Raw genomic sequence first — 27544 nt, forward strand, 5'->3', positions numbered from 1 at the left:
ATTTCCATGTCCTCTTGAAACTCCTCTATAAACTTCTCTTCCATAACTGAACTGTTTTTCCTGTCTTTGTAGTTTGTTTCTTACTTTTAAGCCCCACAATATTAGCTGCCAATGCTCAAACAAAGTATCAATTTTCCACATGATACTACCTTGGGTTCAAGCCTTACCAGAAGCCCACAAGTGTCTTTGTACTCCTTTTTTTTTTTTTTTTTCAAATGAGAGTGATTGAAAGCTGAACAGATTTGGATCTAATTTTATTAAGGCTTAGAGGGGGTGAGGAGAGATATCTTCTTACTTCTTTTCAGGAACCATCCAACTACCTTTCAGAATCTCCATAGTTAGATTGGAGCTCATAGATTACTAACCCTGCCAGATTTTATATTTTGCCAAATTGAAATCATGTACATGTTGACCATCTCCTGAGCACTATTTATTCTTAATGCTATTTTCACTTCCTATATATCTATTGCTTTTGTACATTTCTCATTTGTCTCATAATTTCTGACATTCTCAGATTTTTTTATTTTAAATAGTCTCAACTTTTAAAAGTATGTGTACTGTTGATAGATGAGCTAAATAAATTTGCTATGAACATATGGGAACTAACTGCACTAGTATTTTTCTAAATTTTCAAATCTATTTCAGTGAAAAATTGAGAAGAAAGTTTTTCCTACTGTGTAAGGAAGTGGAAGAATATATTATGTTCTAGACTAAATGCTTATTATACCCTATGGGATATATCTTTCAAAGATCTCAGATGAAAATCAAATTTTGAATTGCCATCTAGAAATAAATTTTTATAGATAGTGTACACATTGGTTCCTGAAAATGGTAGAAAAGGTTTCTTGTCAAGTTCCCCAGCACAAGTGTGAATGCTCTGTTTTTGAGTACTTACTAGTAGTGAAAGGACACATTGTGGCCAGCCAACTCAAATTGCTACCCACGTTTAATCATTGTAAATAAAGGAAGCGGAGAGACCCATGTTATATTTTCAGAACTGGCATGCTCAATACAGAACTATTAGTTTAAAAATACCACTGAACATTCTATTTGAATTGATCTAGGCTTCTGTGGAAAACAAAATAATAAAAAATACAATTGGTCACTTAAACATATATACTACTCATTTCATGCAGGTTATTAACTTAGTAATTACACATATCGTTAAAGAACAATGAAGAGTAAATAGAACTTTATAACACTTGGAAAACAGTTTGGAATTGATAAATTTCCATTTTGAAATACCTATTTTTTTTTACAGAAGCAAAATCACCTTTCTCAGTGGAAACAATACATCTATGAAACACCTATATGTGTTGAACAGGACTTTTCAAAGGAGCAACTAATTGTTCCACTATGAAATGAACATGTATTACTGCTAAGCTTTTACATATTGTTGAAGCATAATGTATTTTCTGAGCAGCTGGATATAGAAAAGCAATGGAGAAACAAGTACTTTTAACAAAACTTTCATGGATCACAGGGAATCAATAATGTAAAAAGGTTGAAAGAAATAATCAAAACATATTATCTAATATTCTCTTATACATTTGAGTTGCACATTTACAAGGGTGGGGCAAATTCTTAATTTTTACACACTGTGTACATCTGTCCTTATTTATATTTGTCCAAAAACACGATTTACAAACCATTTGCAAGGTGCCAGAATCAACCTTGATAAAAAATTGGCCCCCACAGGCATCTTGGTAGAGAACACACCAAAACTGAGTAATTGGAAAGAACACAAAGTGGTAATCCACAATAAATACTAGAATAGGGGCACAATCCTTACAGCAAATTCATAATATTTTAGATCATTCACAGGGATTTTCTGGTGTGGTACAGTCACGGTCATAATGTGAAGGTGGAGAAGTTTAGTCTATAAAATATACTCTTTGAAGCACCAGGAATAGAGACACTTCTGCAGGAACCTTGCACACATGGCCAAGAAGATATTGTGTACGTACAGAATAGTCTGTTTCACTACATTTTAGATGAGAATCACTGCAATTGCTGCTCTACCACTAGTAAACGTGAATCATTTTGCACTTCATCTGCTGATATTGTTGTTTTACTTCTTTTCTACTGCTGACACTTGCAGTTAATATTTATTTAAATTCAAACTCCAATGATGCTGTAAAAAGGTAGGAAGATGCGCACATCTTCTTATAAAGCAGGTCAAGAGATCATTTGGAAAAAATTCAAATGTGAATTATTAGCAAACAATAAAGTGTGCATCTTAAAATGTGTTTTCAAATTTGTAAAACTTTTGAAATAGGCTAGAAAGCCATGAGTTCTTTAAAATCATCTTCAAAGAACTAGCAGCCTCTCTATTCATTTACTTAAGAAATGCATATTGTTTGCCTACCTACCAGTTTGCCTACAGAAGATGTGCTTCCCTATACAACTATAAGCTGTCATATGAGCTGTTGATTTAGTCTAGAGAAGTCGCCCAGTATGTTGAAGAAGTTCCAAACATTTCAATCACATTTTTTCTTAACCGATCTTCTTCTACAAACAATCTTCTAATTGGGGTGCTCCAACACTTCTTTCTTGATAATTCCTGATTTTTCAGTTATTCTGTAGAAGTTCTCTTACTCTTAATTCAGAATTTTCAAATTCAAGTCTTTAAGTTTTCCTTATTTCAAATACCATGTAAATACTGAAATATTTATAAATATGGGGAAGATACCTCATCTAACTAAGTTTGTAGTCCAAATGGTATCATAAAACCTACTCTAAAACAAAAGGATATTTAAATATTTATTTTCAGGAAGAAATCAAAACTATACATTGAAACAAGGTACTATACTACAAAAACAGGTCCTTCTTCCCCCCAAACCCCACTATTCTGGAAATGTAAACAAAAATTTTAAGTACAAAAGGGATTCTGTGCCTTCTACTTTGAACACTTTTTCAGCACCTCAACATTATTAGGTGTACTTTATGCTTGATAAAGCAGAAATTCTGTATGCTCACATAGCTGTTCAGAGGACTTCAGAGTTTTTACTACCAGATATCACTGGTGAAGCTAAGCTCTTTGGATGATAAAGGTAGCAGGGAACTGTTCCTGTGAAATTCCTGGGTATCTTTCAGGGTATTATTAAGTGGCAGCTGTCCATTGAGTAGTGCCAGAGGCAGGTTGCAATAAGTATGGTGGTTGCCTAAGGAAGGTACTGGCAAGGTGGTAGTTGGCATCTCGTGTTTATAACCTCTGCAACAGTGTCTCATTTGCATTGAATCTGAATGGTGGAAATCAGGGAGATCAGCTTGAGATGACACCAGAGAGGCCGAGGTACTGGTCATGGCAATAGAGGGTATAGGCTGGAGTTCTCCAAAAAGTCCTTGTTCTGCAGAGTCCAGAACATGGCACCGAGAAAGCATTTCTTTTTTCTTGATGGGCATTTCATATACTAGTTGCTTCCAAAACTTAGAATTTAATTTGCTGCTTTTGGGTCCCTTCCACTTGATCAAGGACAGAAGTTTGATGCTGCGCTTTAGTGATTCCACTTCCTGGCAATTCACCTTTCCTTTTAATTCTGTACACTCAATCAAAATCACTTTGATTTCTCCACTGACTAGCATGTTATGGAGTCTGCTTTCCAATTCGAAAATACTCCATCCTCGTCTGAGAGTATAGTCTGGAGTTAGCACGATAATAAGTCTTCTGCTTTGCTCAACACATCTTGTGAGATCTTCAATGTATGCTACAAATCACAGAAAGAGAGAAAGAGTAAAATAAAGACATTTCCAGTCTTTAAAGCATTAGGTTTGCACTCTAATATAGCAAAAGCCAGTTTTTCACTAAGGTACATCACATTTTCTTTTCTTGTGTTGCACATTTAGAGAGTACATTTCCAGGGCGCCTGGGTGGCTCAGTCATTAACCGTCTGCCTTTGGCTCCGGTCATGATCCCAGTGTCCTGGGATTGAGCCCCGCATCAGGCTCCCTGCTTGGCGGGAAGCCTGCTTCTCCCTCTCCACTCCCCCTGCTTGTGTGTCTGCTCTCGCTGTCTCTCTCTCTGTCAAATAAATAAATAAAATCTTTTAAAAAAAAGAAAGTACATTTCCTTAAAAAGAACAATGAAAACAAAACTCTGCTTATAGTACTTATTTTCTTTCCCCTCATCATTACTTACAGTGTTCTGTTGACTAACACAAAACTGACTTCTTCAGAGCTTAGGTGTATTTCAGCTATTTTTATTTATTTAATCATTTAATTCAAGGCAGGCTTCCAAATTTTATCCCAATGTCAATGTATCAACAGCTCTAGGGGAACAAGTAATCATCAGATTGATGAAAAAAGAAATGGAGCTGTTTAATGAATGAAGGGTCACTGTATTTATGGGTTTGCTTTGGTTTTTCCCGTAGTTTTAAACTACTAAACTACCAAACTACTAAACAACTAGGGGGTATGTATCTGAACTACTTCAAAGATAACTGATAGAAAGAGTGGAAAATCTCTTCTAGAATCATAGCTTGTTTCTCAGAATACCTTTTGTTATATGCAATCTTAGGTTCTCCATGTTGCCCTTCAAACTGAGAGATAGGGAAGTGGTATGTGTGTGCCCAGGAGTTTAATTTGAACCAGCTGCTCTTTGTTCCGGGGAAGAGTAAGGGGTGAAGTTAGAGGTGGGGGATGGTGTGGAACAAACTGTAAAAGGGTAAAGGGGGAGCCTATCAGCTGAGAAGTCTTTGCCCTACTTTGTGGAGCAATTCTGAGAGTGAGGTAAATATGTTATAGTCTTTTCATGGTAGAAAAACACTCAACTAACTCTAGATTTATTTATTCTGCAGAATAATCCTTTTGCAATCATGCATCCCAAAGTCTTATCCACCAAAAAGGGAAACACACACATGTGTTAACAAATGGAGACTTGGACACAGGTGCGGCAACAGAGAGCTGTCTTTACTAAGTAGAGCACAAGGCCTTGTCTAATGTACAGTGCCCTCTAGCAGAAGCAGTGCTTACAGAAGCATAGCAACATTTGTCACTGCAAATCTGCCCAGGGTTACAGACTGCTTTCAAGGAGTCATGTCCAGTACATAGTGTGGGGCCACCAAACAGCCATTTGAAAAGAGAAACTTATTTTACAGATGCATATTTTACAGATATCTCTCTTTTCCAGGGTTTTATTTCCACCACTAGGAAGCAAGAACACTTTGACAAGTAAAAATGAGTAAATTTTCTACACACCCTATAGATAAACAAAAAACTTTTTAAGAGATACACATAGAATTGCTCATTTAACAATTTGTTGTTACTATTGTTTTGGTTTTTACTTAATACATTTTAGGACTTTCTCATGCAGTAGTTACAATGACTATTTGTAAGGCAATTTCTAAGTGTAGAGGGAAGCTCTTAAGAATTTAAAGAGATTATTCAGGGAAAAAATCAGCATTGAAATCTGGAAAAAAATAAAGTAAATAAAATAAAAACAAAACAAAACAAAAAAAACAAAGCAAAATAAAAACACCACACAAGCAGCAATGGGGAAGTTATTACTCTGTAATTATCACTTAGAGAACTGGTGAAACAGAATGGAAGGAAAGGTAGAAAGTTTCAATAGAGTGGAAAAATTTTATCCCAATGTATCAACAGCTCTGACTCTTCATTTTCTTCCTTTCTTCCTGCTCCCAAAAAGAAAGAAGTTATGTGGGAAGCTTCATCATTAGAGGTTGGATCTGTAAGATACAGTAAAATAAACTATCATGCATCTTTCCCATTATTCTTTTCACCTTTCCTCCACACAAAGCAAAGCAAAACAAAACAAAACCCAAACCCAGAATTATGGCATCAGTGTAGGAGTCCATGAAAATACAGTTTTTCCAGGTAAATTATGAGTTAGTTGTTAATTTTATAGAGGAATTCTTTACAAAATAATTTACCAAGGGGTTATTCCAAGTAGTATTCTTCCCTCATTAATTGTAGTTTTCATTTAATTAAAAAAATGATCTGTACAAATTTTGTCAGGAGCACATCTATCACATAAACTATGCCTCTATGAGCAACACTTTTTCTATGTGTTGAGATGTAGCGTAATTAACTTTTTAACTATAGTTTTAAAAACAAAAGGTATGTCTATCTATACATATCTCTACTAAAAGAAAAAAAATTACAATCCAGGTGTCCACAGTCTTAAGAGAAACTATACACATACATACTAATTAATTTGATTGGGATTTATGGGCTTTGGCTTTTACTATCCTCTTTCCTGAATGGGGAAGGGAACAGGGTACAATTTTTCTTCCCATTTGTATGGTTCTCCTCCTTCATCCATCTATTATAATTTGCCATTTGACAGCTAAGCCAAATGCAACAGTTAGGGTTTTGGGGGGCTTCTTAGAGATTCATTAGACAGAATTTGCATTTGCCTCCAGAAGGAATGACTGTCAGGACAGATCCCGCTATGCTCAGCTGCACAGGGTGTGGGTGTTGAAGGGAACCTTGGATAGAGGGAGTGGTCCCTGTCTCCTGCATACTACATTGGCTGTGCTTATCCTGGCAAAGCCTAGTGGAGAGTTGAGGCAACCATCCAGATAATTCCGGCTGAAAACCTGCTGTGGAAGAAAAAAAGGTCTGAATTATCCTGGTTTGCCCTATATATACATTAATCATATGCACTGGAGTCAGTCAGTCAGTACATCAAAATTTTCCCTGGGTAGACACAGACCAAGTGTCCCAAAGAAAACATGAGCCATTTGCTTGGGCCCTGAGTTTCGTGTTCCATTTCACTTGGTGAAAAACCAAGTGGAAGTTTTCAGATGTGGAGCCCACATTTCACTTCTTGGGATGGTGATCAGTGGCTGGGCAGCAACCTCAATGTTTGAAAGCAGCTGGGGAGGTGCCTTTAAAAGCTGCCTGGCTCTAAGGAAAAGAAGGAGAGACTGTGCACTAGCTTCCATATTCTGGCTCTCTCTCTGTTTTTCTCTCTCTGTTTTTTTCTCCACCACCCCCCCCCCCCCAGCTCCTCTCTACCTCTCTCTTTCTTTCTTTTTCTGTCCTTTTTATTTCTTTCTTTTTCTTTCTCCTTCTTGTCCTTTTATCTCCCTCTTTGCTTTCTTGCTCACTCTTTTTGCCTTTTCCTCTCTTGCTCTCCCTTCCTCTTTTTGTCTATCTCCCTTTACCCACTTCCTTCCTCCTTTCTTAAGTCTTTACTTTCTGTCTTTTTATCTTTGGGAAAAAAACAGGACCTAGCCATCATGGAAAATACAAGTAAACTAACAAGAGACCAAACAGGTAGAGTTAATATTTTTTACTTGCTAATCTTTAGCCAGGGAGTTGTTGCTGGCTTCTACACAGTAAGTGCCCCAAATAATTTCCCTCTTACCCCAGGTTGCATGTCTGCATCCAATGACTGTAAACTAGAGCATGATCCATTAAGAACATGTCCTGTTTTTGCATGGTCTGTGAGCAAGGAATAGTTTTTTTAAGGGTTGTACAAAAAAAAAAAAAAAAAAGGAATGTGATGCAACAAAGACCATATATGACCCACAAAGCCAAAAATATTTACTATCTGGACTTTTACAGAGAAATTTTGCTGCCCCTGAATTAGAGACCAATCAGGGGGTTTAGGTTTGGAAAAGTTCCAAATAAACTTAGCAGAAACAGGTATCACGTTAAGACATTGCCAGGCCATAGCTAGTGTAGTCTCTGACAGCCGGTGGTGTTTGCCATGGTAGAGCTGTGGTTTTGTGGGGGACATTTTAGAAATCTTTTTTTTTTTTTAATTTTTTTTTTTTTTAAGATTTTAGTTATTTGCGAGAGAGAGAATGAGAGACAGAGAGCATGAGAGGGAGGAGGGTCAGAGGGAGAAGCAGACTCCCTGCTGAGCAGGGAGCCCGATGTGGGACTCGATCCCGGGACTCCAGGATCATGACCTGAGCCGAAGGCAGTCGCTTAACCAACTGAGCCACCCAGGCGCCCCATTTTAGAAATCTTCAGAAACCATTTTAAAAAGCTTGTTACCATGAAGAGATAATAAGGAAACTTAAAAAAAAAAAATCCCTAAATCCACAGCACACATGAATATTCATTAAATCTTGCCTTGACTTATTCAGGCAAATTTAGCAACTGAGTACAAGGAATCCCTCAAAGGCCCTTTTTTTCCAAATAAAAAAAATATAAAATATCCCTTAAATAAGAGGTAATTAAGTTATTTCTTTGCAGAATTTGATTTGAAGTGACTTATGATGACAGAAAAGACTATAGAGGCCTGGGTCTGATAGTCTTCTGCTTCTCTAGACAAGGCTATGAAACCATATCAAATTATCAGACACAAAATAAAGCTAATTACATTTAATCTATTTGTGATCTTAAAGAAAAAATCCCCTTGAACATAGTTTTGATAGGGGTGCCTGAGTTGATATTAATTCATTTTTCACATTATAAGTGCAAGTGCAAAGAACCTTTTTTCTTTTGTCTATACTGAGAGTTGACGGAAATTAGGAAATATTCTAGAAAGGAAATGCATTGTCACTAGGCCCTCTTTGGCATGTGTACTTATTAAAGAATGAAGAAAGGTCAACAGGAAACAAGGAAAGTGACTACCTAAAACTATTAAAAGGAAAGCAAATTCAATTTAAAAATTTCTTTCAGGGACAGTTGTATAAACCAAAATTACAGTGCATTTAGAAAAGTAGAATTAGCTCTACAAAAGTGACTTGGAAACAGGACACTTATTAACAAAGCAAAAAAGTAAACTGAAGAAAGAAATAAAGCAATAAAATAGAAACAGGAAGAATGGCAGCCCCAAGAAATTGCTTCTAATGGGATGTGTAATACTTTCCCAAAAGAACTCAGTATGCTTCTAAATCTCAGGTGCTGAATCTACTGCAGATGTAGGCAGAAGAACAAGGGTGAAAAAAAACCCCTTATATATTTAGGAATTTCCATGAGGTCTTGCTACTGCTTACTAACCACCTGATTTATCAAACTAATCAATTAGCTACTTGTAAATTATCTTATGTCAGGGTCATTGTTAGGGGTAGTTGGCATATTTTTAAAAAGTTAGAAGACAAATAGCCTGTAGACAAAGACATGATTTATTATTTTTCCAGGTTCAAATAATAATAGTTTAATATACCCACAGCTATGTACATCCACTATCAGTTAAATAGACAAATCATTAGGATGAGACAGGATGCATTAACATAGATACTACTTCATTAATTCTTGGTCAACATTAGCTAATTAATAGCTATCAACAGTGGTATTTCTAAAACCTATAGGGTTAATATTTCAAGACTTAAAATCAAGATTTAATTTCTAAATTGAAATTAGAAATGAGTTCTTTCTAATTGATTAAGATGGGTCCTTTCCTTTGACTAGTATGGAGAAACCAGCAAAAATAGTAAAGGTTTCCTATGTATCAGAGAAAAACAGATTATTCAGCACTATATATTTGGGAAAGATTATTAGCCCTCTGGTATAACTGGACACTTATAATGAGGTACTTTATAATGTAGTCTCACTGAAAATACTATCTGCGTTTTAAATAATGACGCTTAATACTAACCTACTGAAAGAGTTATATAGGTTGACAACCTGACTCTTTATCTTGGCTGATATTACTAAAGATTTGGGTCTTGATTCTGCCTCTGGGAGATATAAGATTCTGCCTGTGTTGTCCGCCACAAAGACTGAGGCAATAAAATTTTTATTTGAGTAGGTGTATGCGTGGGAAGGAGGGGCTTTCTAAACAGTGTGTGATATTACTTACCTTACAAAAACTTTCCCTTTCTCCTCCCTCTCCAAGTCCTTGGCTTGATATTTCATAGATAGTTCATTGGGTTAAATTTTTTGGTAAGAGTTTTGTTCTCTACTGACTAATGTTAAGGATACTAATTAATTCTTATTGATAGGTTGGTTGATCAATGGTTAACATGGATTTGCTGGGACTTGTAAGTACAGCGAACTATATTTATCACAGTTTTGACTTCGGAGACTGTATTTCTGGTAGTGAGTCCCTTACTTTTGTTATTACATTTTACCTGTGGGTGGGTGAGGAAGCATGACAGTAGGCAGAATCTACTCTGGAATATTGTCCACATCTCTAAATTCTTTCTCATCTCTCTTCACTTCTTTACCGAGAGTAGAGGTAGGTAATGGAACACATTCAGAGAATATTGAGGGAAAGATAATGTGGAGAGTAGCAAAAAAAGTCTGCAAAATGTCCTTCCCCTCCTCTTTTCTCCTTTACCCTCATGCCCTAGAAACTTGTAGATAGAATTAATTTCAATCAGTGCAATCTTAATGAATAGGGAACAAGACTACCTGGTCTTTATATTGTCTTTTCTGTCGCTCCTTTGTACTTAAAGACAGTTTTATCCTGGTCTTCTGCTCTTTTTTTTTTTTTTTTTTTTTTTTTTTTAAGGTGCCTGTTCTTTGTGCCACTCAAGCAGTAGATTTCTTGATTGAAATTCTACACAGTTCTTCCTTAACCTTAAACTTTCGTGAGAAACCTTAGTCTATTGACTTCAGTACATTTGGGGGCATATTGGGGTATAATTCCCTTTCTCTTGACTTTAACATGAAGGGGATAGTGGGCATACCTAATTTTATTCCATGTGAGTAAATTGCACACAATGTGTTAAATTTCCTCACCCCTGCCTCACACTTTTTAGGTCACAGACATCAGAATGCCTAGAAAAGGATTTTATTACTCCCCAAGGAAAATATACTTGAATGGTGTCCAATATGTCCAGCTATTAGAGGAACTATTGGCAATGAGTACTTACAGATCCATGTACAAAAATATTTTTTGCATGCCTCACTTAGAAGTGACTAGGGATCATCTGACACCAGATGTATTCTCCACTCATTTGTCATTCCATTGTCAGCACAATCACATGGCTAGCACTAAGCATTAGAAAACTGAAGATTAGAATAGTGAGGAAATGCAAGAATGTAATCAGACATTATCATTTTCCCTTAAATTACTGGAGTTATAGGATTCTTGAGTTTCACTCACTCAATTACTCCTTCAGTAATACTGATACTTGAGGCCAAATTCATAAATATAACTTCAACAGACAGAGCTGATCAAACATATGTATGACAATATCTTTAGTTTTAATGTCTTTCTCTAGCATAATAATGCATGAATAACTCACATAGAGATCCCCTCAGTCTTTCTATGAATAGAAGGGAAAATTGAGATAAATGCCTTTGAAGGATTTTTTTCTCTCTTCAAAGTCCACTTAGATATTTATAGATTTTTCTAAAGCTTCAGACAGAACTGGCTCAATTTATAATTGTTAATAAATATTGCATATGCATTTTTAAGTACCTTGAATATTTTCTCTCAAAGGCAAACAACAGCTACAGGATTGGGTTGCTTTTACTTTTAGTCTTAGAATGCTATTTTCTCCATCTAATCAGTGACCCTCAGCCTAATTCAATAACCTTTTATATTTTTATGTTTTTTAATCCCTGCAGAAGCACTGAGATAAGATGGGATAGAGAACCTAAATGGTACTCATCCAAAAATGTTCCCAATCTCAGGATCTCAATTGCACAGCTGGGTTCTATTGGTCACATGTCAGCTTCAGAGCACATCTGTTCATTCCTCAAGGATCCACTAGGCCCCATGAACACAATGTGCTCTGTGTACAGTACTTTACACCACAAAACCCAGCAGCTGCAGGGGTGAGAAAATCTCTACTTCTCAAGTTTGTGTCTCTAGGCAGTTTGAGTAGGGTGTTTTCTATCTGGCTTTCTTTTGGTTGCCTGTCAGTTCTGACATTCAGATGCCTGTTGGCAACAAAGTTGCTTTTGCTATTCTCAGGACAGATGTTTCTAGCCTGGGAAGAGACAAACTAAATTTTTACTGGAAAGTAGGAATTCTTGCCACATTCAGGCACCAAACCTGAGAAAACATAAGGAAGATCCTGGCTACAGGCTCAAGAATGGAAAGGCAGGCCACTGCCAGGAAAATAATGTCCAGATCTGAAGACTTTTAGTTTTAGTCTTTAGGAAAAATATTTGTGTCAAATCTCCCCATCTCTGCTACTTCATGATGGCCAAAGGACACTTCCCTAGTAGAGCATGTGGGAACAGTGCAGACACCACCTCACCTTGGAAAGTGACATCTTTCTATTGAAGCATTTTGAGAACTGTTAGTCATATGAGGAAGAGAGAGACTGAGACAGAGACAGAGAGAAGGTTGGGGGAGTCCCCTTCATGTACTTTTGAAACTGTATGCATTGGAAAAGTTTGTGTGTTAATGAGATTGAGTTGGAATACCATGAGAGTGGTGCAAAAGAAACTGAAGATACATCAAAAGTGAAGACATTAAACATTAATGGGATAATGTCAGAGACCTCATTAATTTGATTCATAGAAAATTACTGTTGTAGATCAAGGATGATATTATGAAGTCTGCTTTTACAATCCTCAAAGGCCTCATTGCTAGTTTTTGGAGGAAGGAGTAGTCTTGGGTCAACATATTTTAAATGAGATGTGAGGGACAAACATAGCTTATAATATTGTAACTAGTTTTTCCCCCCAGGAATGTGTCTATATTTATATAGCATAACCTGTTAAATCTGTACCAATGGCTGCAAATACAGACCACAGAAGCTTCTTTAATAACACACATACACCAAGTCCAAAATGTTCTACTCTGTCATTCATGTGTAAATCAAGTATATTATTCATATACTTCATCGACTTCCTGAATGCGTGCTAAAAATGCCAAGGAAAAACTCGTTAATCGTGACATGGTGACTGCTCAGCCAGCTCTGAGATGTTGATGGAAAAAGAAAAATTGTCAAAGGGCCTTTTTAAGAACTTCTGCAGGTTACACTCGCAAATCGGAATTCAGAGAACATGAATTTCCTCATTCAGGAAGGAAGGATTAAAATCAAACACCCTCCAGTGGTTGCATCTAAAAACTGCATAGTTGTCCCAAATGGCTTACTTGTAAAAGGAGTCTTCCTGTGTACCATTGAGTACCCAGGATCCAAATCCCTGCTCAGTCTGATGGTTGTATAATCTCAAAAAAAAAAAAAAAAAAAAAAAAAAATCTTCTATGGACTATAAAATCTCTGCCATCCTAATTACTTCTTGGGTGTTTTTATGTTAAGTTCTTTAAATGTCAGGGTATACTAGGTGACAACGTCCTATCATCTCTTATTCAGCATGTTACAGTCCTCAACTCAAATCTTGTAGTTTTGAGCTGGGAAATATGGCCTATATAAGTATGTTGATTCAATTGACCTGTCAGGTCACCAAAATAAACTATATGGGAGCATTAAGAAGATATAATATTGGGATGCATCTTTTTCACCCTCATGTTGCCTGGGTCTGACTCTCACCTATGCACAATAGCTTCTTTTTTACATAATAAGCAAGTGTCATCTACTGAGTCTTAGGTAAAGTGACTCTCCTGTGTTCCATGTTATCCCCTTTTCCCTTTCTGATGTACACTATGGTGAAGCAACGTTTACCAGTTCAGAAGAACTGGCGGAGTTGATAAAGACTGCCTATTGTGGTGCTAACAATTTTGGAATGCAAGAAGACAGAAAGCCCAGCACCACATTGAATCCTATTGAAGACGACTTAACAGAGAATATAAATTCCACTTTGGTAATGATATTAATTTAACACAATTTAGGATATTATCACTCTAAAAATTGATTTTGCAGAATTTCTACATTTAAAAAGATGCTCTTGGCAAAATAGAAAAAATAAATAGTAATTTAATAAATTAAGCAAAAATAGTAAAGAAATGTTTTTATTTTTTCATCAATGTTCAACCACTTATAAGTATTCTTTCTAATATAAAAAAAAGCAATATATTCATTAGCTTATTTTAAGGACTGAGACTATTCCTATGAATTACAATTTTTTTCTTTCAGTAGAAAGCTCTTTTTTAGCTTTCACATTTAGGTACTGTCATGCAAAAATTTAAACCCTTACTTATTGCATCCTCATTATTTCCTCCCATCTTAGACACTGCTCAAACAAAATCAACAAGCACCTATGAAGCACCCAATGAGCTCAAATTTTCTGTTAGATCATGACAGGAGTATGAGGATAAATGAAATACAGTCCCTGCCCTCATGGAGCTTACAATCTTGCTGAGTAGATAAGATATAAATAGATGGGAAACTATATAAAACAATAAAAGAATGTAAAATATCACAGGAGTAAGAAAGTTTATAGGCCAACAAGTAACTGTGCATGGTGAACTCTAGGGCTGGATAGATTATTATGGGCTTTTTACATAGGCAGTGATATACAGAAGGCTAAGTAAGATTTGCAAAGATATAAAAGGCTAGCATGAACAAAAGCATTACAAGGACACACAATGTATATCAAAGGCACAGTGTGGTTAGAGTGAAAGGTATAAGTAGGGGAAATGGTAAGAGACAAGTTTAGGAGACCAATCTGGGCTAGCACCAGATTACAGAAGTGTTTAGCTGAGGGTTATGGATTTAATCCTATAGGAGATGGTAAACAATTTAACGTTGAATGAGGGAGTGACATGATCAAGGAGTTATACACATTTGTGGAAATAGATGGATGAGAAGAAAAATAAGGAAGGCAGAGAGTAATCAACATTGTAGTAATAAGGTGATTTGGGCCTACACTAGAATGGTAGAACTGAGAATGGAGAAGATGCAATGGACACTGGATTTGGGAGAGAGATCGAAGAGAGAAGAATCGAAGGTGACTCAGAGGTATCAGCAGGTTTCTTGGGGTTCAATCAATGTAGAAGTGGTATCTCAAGTCATAAAGATGAAGGAAATTACAGAAAGAAAAGAGTGGAATACTATGAGAAGGAGTTTGGGAAATTATTATGTTTGTGGTACAGGGAGGTAATGGACCAGTAAATATTGTCTTCTTCCTTTCTATGTACATTTAAGTGTGCGTATTCATGTGCATACAGAAACATACTTAGATACATATGCATTCTGAGAAAAGAGATAAACAACCAAAATCCAAGTGTTTCAAATTATCTCCTTTCAGTTTAGCGGCCTTGGTGGACTGCTGATAATCTGAATAAATGTTATGGAGTAATAGCATGATCTAGTGGATTAAGAACCAGAGTCAAATAGATCTAGGTTCTAATCCTAGCTCTACCATTTGCCAGCTATCTGATCCTGGACTTCTTGAACTTATTTTCTCATCTGTAAGGTGGGGGTAATAGTATCAGCTCTTTTTCCACATAGGGTTATTATAAACATGAAATTATGTAAAAATGGAAAATATAAACTTTTTAATTTTGTTATCACATGTGTAAAAATTACCATATTCTGATTTGTAGTCACATTTGAATCCCCCCCCCAAGGATAGACTCACATGCAAACTAATTCTAGCAGTTTTATTTTCCCTCAATGGCATTTTAAACTCTTTGAGGGGAGGGACATATTTTAGGCTTTTCTGTATTCCCCTTACACTTTAGCCTGTACAGCACTCTGAACAAGAACAGGAACTAAATATATATTTTTTACTTGAACCTGAATTTATTCTAAAAGCTCAAATATAGCTTTCAATATGTAGCATAATTTAAAAGTAGCATTCAAGCCCACATAGTCCAGAACTTCTTTAAAATAATTTAAATACACAGTGAAAGTTCTATACCCAATGGCCTCACGTACATATTTTTTAATGTGGATTTTTTTTCTATAAATCTGGGAATGAATAACAAGGCATATTTTCAGTTATTAGTGACAATGACTGTAGGTATAAGTGGAAGCACAATGACAGAAGACCAGCTTTGGAACTGAAATGCCTTGAAAAGACTTTGACTTAGAGATTTTTTTTAAGGATCATCATCTTCTCAGAACACTAAGGCAATATAATAAAAAAAATACCACTAAGGCACAATTTTAAAACCATACCTAAAATGTAAGTGAGAGTACCTTCTAAAAAATTTGGGTGCTAGAACACAGGCATAGTGGAGAAATTTGAATTTAATAAAATCTCCTGTGAGAAATAACTATCTAAATACTTGGCTCTGACATCCGAAGCTTCCATATAACTTCATAAAAGAAACAAAACTTTTTAAATACAAAACTTGAAAGTACTTACTTCCACTTGGAATCAGGTCCCTTTCTGGGATGAAGAGTTTATATCCATAGTGTTTTTCCAGGACATCTGGCAGTATTTCAAGAGCAAACTGCTCTTCTTCAGGATTGTCACAGTCTAAGGTATCTTGGTCCACTTTTGTGTAAGACAGATAGGCATCATATTCTTTGTTGTCTTAAATATAAAGAACAACAAGTGGGTTTTATGTATTAGTAGGTTCTCTTTAACTACTAAATTTCTATAACCACTAACAGGCTGAACTAAGCACTATAATTAGTGACTGTCATTAACAATTAGAAAAAAAATAAACCACATGCCATGTTATAAGAAATCTAGTACATTTCCACATAACCTAGTCATATGATATGAGCTTAAACTGTTATGGTAATGGGAAACCTATAGTCAAGACAGAATAAGAGAGAATTATTATTTTGACTTTTGGTGACTATACATATTTGTGATGTTCAGTGATGTGTGAATGATTAGCTCAGTGTGTTTGAATGCAGGACTAAATAGACCAAAGTCATGGATTTGAACTTTTTCTGTGCCAGTTGGCTTGGCTCTGTTACTTGGTCACAGACTATACCTCGTTTGCCCAAATATATGCAAGAGATCCAAGAGGGGCTGGGCCCTAGAGTGTGGAAGATCAAAATAATCCAGCCTCACTCCTGGAGACACTACTCACAACACATGCCATATTTCCAGTTGGTTAGTATCGTCATCTTCATATACAAAAAGTAGTTCATTACTAAATATTAGAGACAGCAGCTGGGCTTTATACAAGTGCATTGTCTGTTATTCTCGTTCAATCCATGGCCAACTAATTTGACACAAGCTTCCAAAAGAAGCCTTTGTTTCGAAATATACATCCTTCCATTATTGCTAAATTGGGTTTTCCCTTCACACATTTAGTCAGGGAGTTAACTGTGCTTTGAGAAAGTATTTTTTTTCCTCCTCTGCTGTACTGGCTCAGAGCCAGTCTCTCCAAAGAGAAAATGTAAAATGTTTATATATTTTTCCCTAAAAATTATTAATGAATACAGCTACTCAATCTATTAGTCCCCATTGGTTTTAGAAAGGCCACATTGGAAAAGTTATAGTGGTTTTCAAAATTCCCTTATTTATAGAAAATTATTTTTAAAAGTTAATGTAGTGAGCATAGACTTAAGTGAAACTGTTAATATTTAGTAAACCTTGTTACTTGCAAATAATAATTTTAAAAGGCAAATATTTCAGGATTTGTTTCTAAACCTCATCACTATTTTCCATTAAAGCAGACGTGATTAGAATATCGCTAAAACCTGACCAAAAGGTAATTTACAGAATGAAGCACTCATCTATACCATTAATGATTTAGTTCTACCTACTAAAGGAGAAATAAATGATAGGCATATGAAGAGAGATAAATACCTTAGGGTAGAAGTACGTGGGACCCCCTGACTATCTAGAGATATCTGAGGCAGGATTATATTGCTCTAATTCTAGTAAGATTCCAGTCTTCACCACCCCCACATGAAAGGAACTCTGGTTATTTATGTTATGATGGTGCCTGAAGCCAAGAGGTTTTTCTTTAGCATGTCCTCTGGCTGGAAAAGGCTTCCGTAAACCTTGGTTGGGTTACTTGATTGCCAAGAAGCAGATGCACATGAAGGACTGCCCTGGATAGTTGAGATCATTTGGCTTATAAATGGGGCACATTCCACTCTTATGCATAAAACACCACTTGGAAGTGAGAATATTCATAAGCAATGCTAATGTAAGAACCTCCTGGTAATCTTAGTACCTCTGCCCCTGTTCCAATCAAACTCAGGATGCACCTGCAAGCCCTTGACTTTCTCCAGCTATAATTACTCACCTGGGACTTAGAGTTGCCGATGATACACAGCTGGAAGAATAAAATAGGCCAAAGGACAAAAAGATCCATTCCTATGAACAGAATGTATTTCATTGTTCTTAATGGATGGTGCTGCTGCCTCAAATTCCGCAATGTCAGACTAGACCCTTGTTTCCTCTGACTTTGATAACTTTTCTACCTCGCAAACTCCCTAAATTCAACTACTTATTAATTTATTCTACAATGATTTGTTGAGCATCTACTATGAGCTAGCCATCTGCAATGACTACCTCTTTCACTCATCTGACCAGGCCTTTATACTTTTGCCTCCATCGCTTATCCTGACTAAGACTATTTGCCCTCCAACCATGCCTAAACTCACATTCCTGGTCCTTACTTGCTTCATCTATACCCTAATATATGTGATGCTACAGACTTTCTTCTAGAAAGATATTGCTATATTTGCATATCCCAAATCAAGTTATAATAAAGAATATGGATGCCTTTGATATGTGTTAACACCTAACACGTCTGGATAATTTTACCTAACATTCTAGAAGCACATCATTCTTTTGGAAAAGGGTTGCTTCTGATTTTAGTCATGTCCCTTTAAAATGAACTAAAGATAAAGAGCTTATAGTGTCTGGACAGAACAGGAAGAGCGCTCTCAAAGCCACCATGTCAGATGTCCCAGAAGCTCTAGCATGCCAGCTAGTGAGCAAGCAGTGATGCAGATGCCATAGTTTAAAAAATGCACTTCAGCCTTATATAGACAGCCAAGAAAACCTCATGAATGGCCACAGCTGCTGCTCACAGACAGGAGCAAGATGGAAGAGCAAAATCAACAACATGATGCAAATAAGGTTACAACAAGGCCTGAAAATTGTTTTAAAACCAAAAGGCAATGCAGCAACACCACTTTGCTAGGCAAGGCTAATGAGCCCTCCTCTGTGTTAAATCATGCTGACTAAGCTCATCTAAGGAACCAGAAAATAGAGGACAATGCAGATGGCAGAGAATCGTAAGTAAGTGGGCTTGCACAGCAATTGCCATAGGTATGTTGTTCCCAATGAAGAAAGAAGTTATGAGGAAGGGAACCAAACTATGGAAGAATTTTCCTGCTGTCACACCTGTCCTTCCCGGTTGTTTTTTTTTTTTTTTTTTAAGATTTTATTTATTTGACATAGAGCGACACAGCGAGAGAGGGAACACAAGCAGGGGGGAGTGGGAGAGGGAGAAGCAGGCTTCCCACTGAGCAGGGAGCCCGATGCGGGGCTCGATCCCAGGACCCTGGTATCATGACCTGAGCCGAAGGCAGACGCTTAACGACTGAGCCACCCAGGCGCCCCATCCTTCCCGCTTTTTAAAGCTCATTTTAACCCTGTTCACCACCAGGAAGCCTTTCCTGTTTACAACCCAGTTCTTCTAGGGCTATGCTAAACACAGTGCTAAGTCCTTAGCTTCTAAAGTGCAGACTGTGTAACAGTGTTGATTTTATATCCCTAGTGCCTACTATAGTATGTGTGTGTGTGTTGATCCAGATGAGGAATATAAGTAAATATATCATACATAATGCCTGCCACATAGTAGACACTTAATAAATATTTAATGACTGAACAACTCAAAAGTCAAATAAATGAAGCAATCATGGTTTGGTGGATTAAAATGAAATGAATTTTATAAAAAATGGCTAAGAAGTCAAAGTCTGTTGGATTGATTTTATTTTATAAAAATAAGGCATTTTTATAAGAACTTTCAGAAAATGCTACTATAGATATGAATCAAAAAGAAAACATGAACAAAAAGTATAAGGATAAAACTAAGTTGTGTCCATGAGATGCCAAAGTATTTAAACAAAGAAATGAAAATTCGGAAGTTATTTAGCTGGTATTTGGCATCATGAAACTGAGTGTTTATAAAAGAGCTTTAATATTCATTTATTCATCCTCACCACATACCTGCTGACTTTTTAGTTTCCATTCAGCTAGTACAGGTTGTGTATTTAAGGTCTAAGTTTCCATGTAGGAATAAAAAAAATATTTGAATTCTCCTTCCTAATGAAAACCCTTGAAGTCCCTTCCCTCCACATTACATTTTCTCCCTAAAACAATTGGTTTGGAATCAATACATACAATTCTCTAATAAAAATGCTCTAGATTATTTGTCATCTTTGACCACATGGACCACCTGTGAAATATTTTATTCCTGAAATGTCCTGTGATGCTAGCATGAATTTAATCTTACAAATATGTACTACAATTGATCAGTTAATCTGGATTATTTGGTATGGGTGATGAATGTAATTAATTACTGCAGATTAACTTAATAAATTGTATCATCACTTACAGAGAGTATTGACAAATTGCTTATATTCATGACTCAAAACAAATTAATCACAGGAGGCTTCCTTTCATGTTCTTTCATTTAGACAATGCATCTTACATTCCCAGTTGGATAATTTAGCCACTTGTTGGCATCTGGGAATCAGTGACTTTTTCCTCAGTAGCACATTTCATCTAGTTATTTTACATGTGCAGGTAAGAAATCATATTTTTCTATATTAATTCCTGTATATAGAAACTGATTGACCACACTTTCATATATATTGTTGGAGCACATCATTATGGTTAGAACAGGCTTTAATCTCTCATTTTGAAACTATGTCTGAATAAGGGTCTGTAGTACTTTTAAATGGGATGCTATAATAATTAGGTAAATATACTGCTTTGATAAAGAGCATGCATATGTACTCATCAAACAGCATTTCTCTAATTGACTATGAAAACATAAAAGTCAATTAAAATCCACTCATATCATTATTTACATAATACAAAACATAGGACCAATATCGAAGATTCCTCAAAAATTGTTTTACAGTCACCACTCTGCCCTTCTTCTACCACTATAAAAATAAACAAAATCATGAATCCTTCTCCTTTGAGGTAAGACCATGATCTTAGAAAAACAAAAGCTCTAACCTTCATTATTTCAATATAATGAAAAGTAGAATCCAAATCTGACTTTTTAATGACTTACAAATGGACTTCTTTTTAATCTTGGTTTACCTAAGGCATTCCACACATATATTTCCAAGACTTACAGTAGTTTGTGGGTGACGACTTTATGCATATCGAGTTACATGTCATGATTTCTTATTGGTATTGATTTGATATATGGTAATTTATTCTCTTGAAAAATTAAATCATTTTAGAATGTTCGAAGAAACAAGGCTCAATACAATGCTTTATTGATATTTCATTCAAAAGATTTCCAAGGGCCCTAGATGGCAAACATAAGAACATTATAAACTACATTCTGAATTTCTATCCTTTAAAGTCATTTCTGAGACTGGTTCTACAATCATCCAAAATATGTGGATCCATATTGTGAGTTTGAAAAAGAGAATCTTCATAGCTTTTAATCAGTTTCCTAAATGATTTATTTTTTCAATGCCAGGAATAGCTGAAAATGATCTGTACCAAACAATGAATCATGGAACACTACATCAAAAACTGATGATGTATGGTGATTAACATAACATAATAAAAAAATTAAAAAAAATGATCTGTACCTAAATTTGAATTTTCTGGAGGAAAATAATGGAATTGATTCTTAATTTATTTCTTAGTAAGGGGAGGGTTTTGACAGCAATTGTTTTAGTTCCTGATCAACTCATGTCTCCTTGTTAAACTGTTTATTTGTAAATAATGTCAAACATTACAAAAATAAAATAGTTTCCAAGAACATCCATATATCCTTTACCCAGATTCTCCTATTGTTAATATTTTCTCCCCTTTGTTCTCTTTCTTGATAAATGCATAATTTTTTCCTGAACTTTTTGAGGGGTAACTTGCTTTAGTCATAGCCCTGTAACTCTAAATATGTCATCATGTATCTCCTAAGAATAGGGATATTCTCCTACATAATCACAAATTCATGCCTTTTAATTGAATTTGAATAGAAGACAGCTTACCATTGGTAGTTTCATCACTTCCAAAATGCTGTCGGTAGAAAAGCATCAACTCAATATTGTAGCATTTGTAGATGACCACAAGGAGTACAAGGAGGAGGAAGATTGCTCCCAGGCCTCCTGCAAGTTCAATTTTGTAGATTAAATCTGGAACCAACAGAATAAACAGGAAAGGGTAATTAAATCAGCAACACTTGGGATCTTTCCATATTTCTAGTCTGTAAGATGCACAGCCCTTTCTGCTTTTCTTTCCAAAAGATTCTTGCTTAATGCAGTAAGTAGCTTTGTTCTCGACACATTTGTGTAAATCAAATTTTCATAAAATTAACTCTTTTCTAAAGATTTGAATACTTTTACTGTTGAAAGTGATGCCTATTTGAAAAGGAATAGTCACTCCCAATTTGTTTTGAACACATCTAGATCTTACATATATACTTTTATTTTAAGTGTATCTCAGGGAACTGTTAGAACTGTCTTTTTCTGGGTCTAGGGCCAATATTTTGTTGTTTCTGTTAAATTATCTTATTGACTTAGTAAGATTACCATCTAGTACTTCTCAGGCCACAGGCCCTATTCTTCTACATGAGAACAGCATCATAAAATTATTCTCAGAATCAAATAAAATATAAAATTGAATGAGCTTGCAAGATTTAACTGTTTCATTTAACCCTAGGAAAATAATCCAATAGAAGGTAACCTGGGAAAATTAGCTTATCCATTTTCCCTACTTATTTGAATAAATGACTATTATATGTATATAATATAATATGCCCAGTGGGGCTAAAATTGAATGAGAAACACAGGCTAATAACTTGGACTATTCAGCCAACACTAGGCTACCTGATAGTAGCCCTAAGCTGCTCCAGTAGGGCACCGCTAGAACTCTAATAGCTGGAACAATTAAATCAACACATAATGGAAGGAGACATAATGTATCCCAGGCTCAGAGAATGTGACTTACTTGTAGTTTAATTAGTGATATTAACAAATCTAAGGGGTATCATCAAAAAATGGGGATAGTACCATGGAATTTAGAGAAATGGGAAGTCAGAAGAGAATTTAGAATGTGAATTCAGCAATGTCTAGAAGAGAAATGCTGAATCTGAAAGACACCGGACCAGAGACATACTTTCCCCTGTGAAATAGGGATATTCATTCATCTTAACATAACATAGATAAAATTGCCTAAAAGATTAGCTAACCTCCCCTTAATCGAATTCCATAATTACTGACTTTTTTTTTTTTTTTTTTTTTATTGCCAGTTCTGCTTACCATGTAGCTAGAAACTGGAAAAGAGAGTGACATTCTAGTTTGTATATCAGTTGTTTATGAGTTTGGTTGACATCAATCAGCCTCCCTGGATAGGTTAATTCTGGGGCACTATCAAAATCAAATTTCTGACCATGACAGACTGCCACTCCTGAAGGTCCTTAACAACCAGATTGTCAACCTTTCCCTGGGGATATCCCTGTCTCTACATAGGCTTATTGCTTAAGAGAAACTAGTCAGGCTCAATATGACAATTAAGATTAAGGAAAAAGATAAACATATATAATATATACTACATATAATTTTTACTACACATATACTGCATAGTATATATAATATACTACTACATATATATAATAGATACTACAAGTAATATATATTATACATAAAATTTTCAACCAGTCTGTTAATCTATTCTCTAAGTAAACCTTTAGGGCAAGAATCCTATAGGGCAAATTTATAGATGAAGAATCTGAGACTCAGTAGTTTAATTCACTTACTCAAGGTCATACACCTAAGAAGTGGCCAAGATTGGACTTGAGCCTAGATATTCTAATTTCAAATTCAAGACTCTTTTTGTTACATGACGGTTTTAAGAGCTTCAACGTTCAGGTTCCCTTTTGCTTCTCCTTTTTGCTCCATAGAACTGTTGGTAATGCTTCAGAGAACATGTAACTTGCAGTGAATTTTGGCTCCTCTGCCCTTTTAATTCCAAGGAAATAACCTAAACTACAATTTACCAGGCAGAATGAAAGAACTGAGTAAGTCTCAGGCACTTCATTAAAGGATACTGAAGAATTCTGTAGCTGTACCAAAGAGAAAAGAGGGGCCCCCTGGAGTTCAGCATATGAAGAAAAGTTTTAGGTTTCATGGGGAGAGAGGGAATTTGGTCTTGGAAAGGAGGTAGAGTAAGAGAAGAGATGGTGGAAGCCAGAGACAGCATGGCCAATCAGAAAAGTCACTGAGTGGAAATGTAAGAAGCATAAATAAATGTCACTCTTTTTGAGTAAGGAGAGAGGGGGAATGATGGAGAAAGGAAGGGAGTGGGGCTGCTGTGAGGGACAAAATATATTAATAAAGAATATCATGAGCAGACCCATAATGAGTAGGGATAGGAAACGAATCTATTTCTGTCCTGCCTGCTGTGAGAGGTAGTCATTTTGAAAATTGAGCCACAATATTTCAGGTAAAAAAATACTATCATACATTAGCTCTGCCTCCTGCCCTCTATATAGAAAGTAGCTCCCCAGGAGCCACTGCATACCTCTATATGGGTGGTAAGGCAGGCTTGCTTATGAGACCTGTGTGGGGCTACAATATCAAAATCTTTGCTTGTTTTCTCACCATCTTACATCAGTTATGCATTCTTAACAGCCAGTGTTAAATTGACAGAGCAATGATTTTTTTTGTTACTCTAGAAACTGACTTCTCTTTGATCTTAGGACATTGATTGACTTGATTCAACATGTTTTTCCTGCTATAAAATGTTCACTTTATGTTGTAAATATTTTGGACTCTTTCTCTTTCCATATATTTCTCTGTCTCTCTCTCTGGTCAGAATAGAATTCAACTGCTTTCAAAGTCACCAAATGGGAATTTTTTTCAGCAATTTCTATGCTATTTACAGAGTAGAGTTGCTATTAGGTAGATGGAAAACTTCAGCAGTAGGAACAATTTGTGCTCCCAAGTAGCAGACACCTTTTTTCAGAAGTAAATTTATGGAAGAAAATCATGGTGTGAAAAATACCTTTGTGGTTTGGGGGTCCATTTTATAAAAATGTCTTTGAAAGATATTACCTAATGATGGCTGTTTACATTGAAAACTGTGTACCTACTCCCTGAGACTCAAACAGTATTCTTTCATTCAGCCCAGGCAGAGACATTAAAAGGGAAACATGCATCCTATAATCAGAGAGCAGAATTGCCATCACCCAGATTACACCTGGCTTTTCTTTTGTCTTCTGTTTCAATTGCCATTTTCCATCTCAGCAGGATCTATACTTCTAGAGATATTTCCTGAGAAGGTGAAAGTCATTTTATTTGGACTGTGTCTTATATACACATCACAAGGATAGCTGTATCTAGAACAGCAAATATTTATGGGATTGTAACTTTTTGTAGGCACTAAAAGTACAAGTGTAGTTCTTTTTAACCTTCTTAGTTTGAACCCAACTATTTCTTCACTTTGAACATGAAGATCAGACATTATAGAATGGGACAAATAGCAGTTGAAGCCAAGGGACTAGAGAGAGGGAAGACTGGAAATGTTTTGAGCTAGCTCATAAGTTGGGAAGCAGGTTAGGTGATCCCACCTGAGGGTTTCCTATGGAGATTGGGGGTTCAGCATGGGGCAGTAGCACTGGGAATGAACAGAGAGATTCAGTGATAAAATTTGTTTGTGGGAAAGGCAGTATGTGCAGAGAAGAAACAATTACCAGAATTTCCTTAGCATAAATTCAGTCTTGGTTCACACACACACACACACACAAATAGGATAGACTTCTTACTAAAATATTAGTTGTAATTGTTGATAATAGTTCATTAGGGAGTGAGCAAGTGGTAGGTGCAGGTAAAAGACGCATAGGTAAGGGTCATTTTGCTCTGAGAAAGCCTGACCCTGTTAATTGGATATATTAGACATGAGCTTTCATCTTATGAAAGGCCTTTTCACTGTATGAAAGGATTCATCAAATGTTTCTTCTCTGTAATTATCACTTAGGGCATTTTCAATGTTTGACTTACAGCTCATCAGGAATTTATTGTTCCATAAAAAAAGCCATACTCATATTCCAGGTGGAAACACTGTAGCCACTGAGGCCAGGCTATGCTGTGATAAAGTTTGAAATGTTCAACTCCAAAGGAAACATCTGAAGTTTTGCAAGACAAGCCAGAGCTCAGTCTGATTAAAAATGTTGGAGCAGAGCCATAAGGCTTCTCACTCTTTTCTGGAGCTCTACCATATTGTTGAGAGCTCCTAAGGAAAATGGAATAAGCAAAGATGAACTGCATCATTCTGTAAAGCACAGTGAAAAAATTTAACTGCTACCTAAACAGAGAGTGCACACTGGTATACCATGCCCCCCCAAAAGATTTTATTGTTCTATATAATATTTCCAAAAAGTGAATACTAATATTTAAAAACCAAAAGATTGCATACCTAGTCTTTCAACTTAACTTGAAAATTCAGAAATTCTCTTATCCCTGGGTTTACATTTCAGCAAGCATGGCAATAATCTCCTAGAAAAGAGTAGTGACTACCCCTTTAAGATGAGACATGTTTTCTCTAGTCTGTGTTTTTTCTTTTTCCCCTAATATGCAGCCTTTAAAAAAAAAAAAAAAAATTCACTATCTGCCTGGCCCCTGAGGTATTTAAGTTTTCAACCCCCAATCTGGAAAATGAATTTCTTTAAAAAGAGAAATGCATTTAGATAGCCCAGGGCAGAGACTAGTCAAGAGAAAATCACAGATAAATCCTCTTTTTACCAATCCCTGTTATCTATCTCCACCCTATTGCTTTGGCCCGCTAGGAGGAGCATTTTCACCCAACAAATATTTTTGAGCACCTACTATGTTCTATGCCCTAGGGATACAGCAGTAAATAAGGTAGGAAAAGTCCCTGTTCTCATGAAGTTTATATTGTAGTGAGGCGGGGGAGATAAAAAAATAAATACCCCATCCCCCAACCCACTTCCATGATGGGCATTAAGAAGGGTACATGATGTGATGAGAACTGGGTGTTATACGCAACTGATTAATCATTGAACACTTCATCAGAAACTAATGATGTAGTATATGTTGGCTAATTGGATTTAAATAAATAAAAAAAGAAGAAAATAAATATGTAATAAGATATCAAATAGTAATAAATACAATAAACAGAAATAAAGCCAAGCAAGAGAAAAAAAAAAAAAAGTGATGGGTAGTTCATCAGTGAATGATTAGATCAAGAAAATACGTCATACATACATATAATCGAATATTATTTCACTTTGAAAAAGAAGGAAATCCTGTCATTTACTAAAACATGGATGAAACTAGAGGGCATTATGCTAAGTAAAGTAAGCCATAGAGAGAAAGGCAAATATTATACTGCATGGTATCACTTATATGTTTATCTTTATCTAAAAAAAAAAAACCCTGAAGTCATAGAAAAAGAGAGTAGGAAAATGGCTGTCAAGGGCTGGGAGAAAATAGGGAGAAATTGGTAAAAGGGTGCAACCTTTCAGTTGTAAGATGAATAAGATCTGAGAATCTAATGTATAACATGGTGACTGTAGTTGATAACATTGTATTGTATAATTGAAATTTGCTAAGAGGGCAGAATTTACATGTTCTCACCAAAAAAAAAAAAAAAAAAAGAAGAAGAAGAGGAAGAGGAAGAAGAATTAGAAGAAGAAGAAGAAGAAGAAGAAGAAGAAGAAGAAGAAGAAGAA

The 27544-nt window shown here is 35.8% G+C and overlaps 1 protein-coding gene across 3 annotated transcripts in view; it reads right to left on the reverse strand.

Annotated features, from left to right (window-relative positions):
• Positions 1-928: 928 nt before the first annotated feature.
• Positions 929-27544, reverse strand: part of IL1RAPL2 (interleukin 1 receptor accessory protein like 2) — a 1179835-nt gene continuing 1153219 nt past the window's right edge. For all 3 annotated transcript variants that reach the window (XM_032397763.1, XM_032397764.1, XM_032397762.1), the window contains 3 exons: positions 21846-21989; positions 16042-16212; positions 929-3707 (listed from right to left, as the gene is read on the reverse strand). In XM_032397763.1, coding sequence (XP_032253654.1) covers positions 3010-3707; positions 16042-16212; positions 21846-21989 — 1013 coding nt within the window. In that variant the 3' untranslated portion in view covers positions 929-3009. The remainder of the gene's footprint in view (positions 3708-16041; positions 16213-21845; positions 21990-27544) is intronic.

This window comes from Phoca vitulina, unplaced genomic scaffold (assembly GCF_004348235.1).
Source record: "Phoca vitulina isolate PV1807 unplaced genomic scaffold, GSC_HSeal_1.0 scaffold103, whole genome shotgun sequence".
In the NCBI taxonomy this organism is placed as follows: Eukaryota; Metazoa; Chordata; class Mammalia; order Carnivora; family Phocidae; genus Phoca; species Phoca vitulina.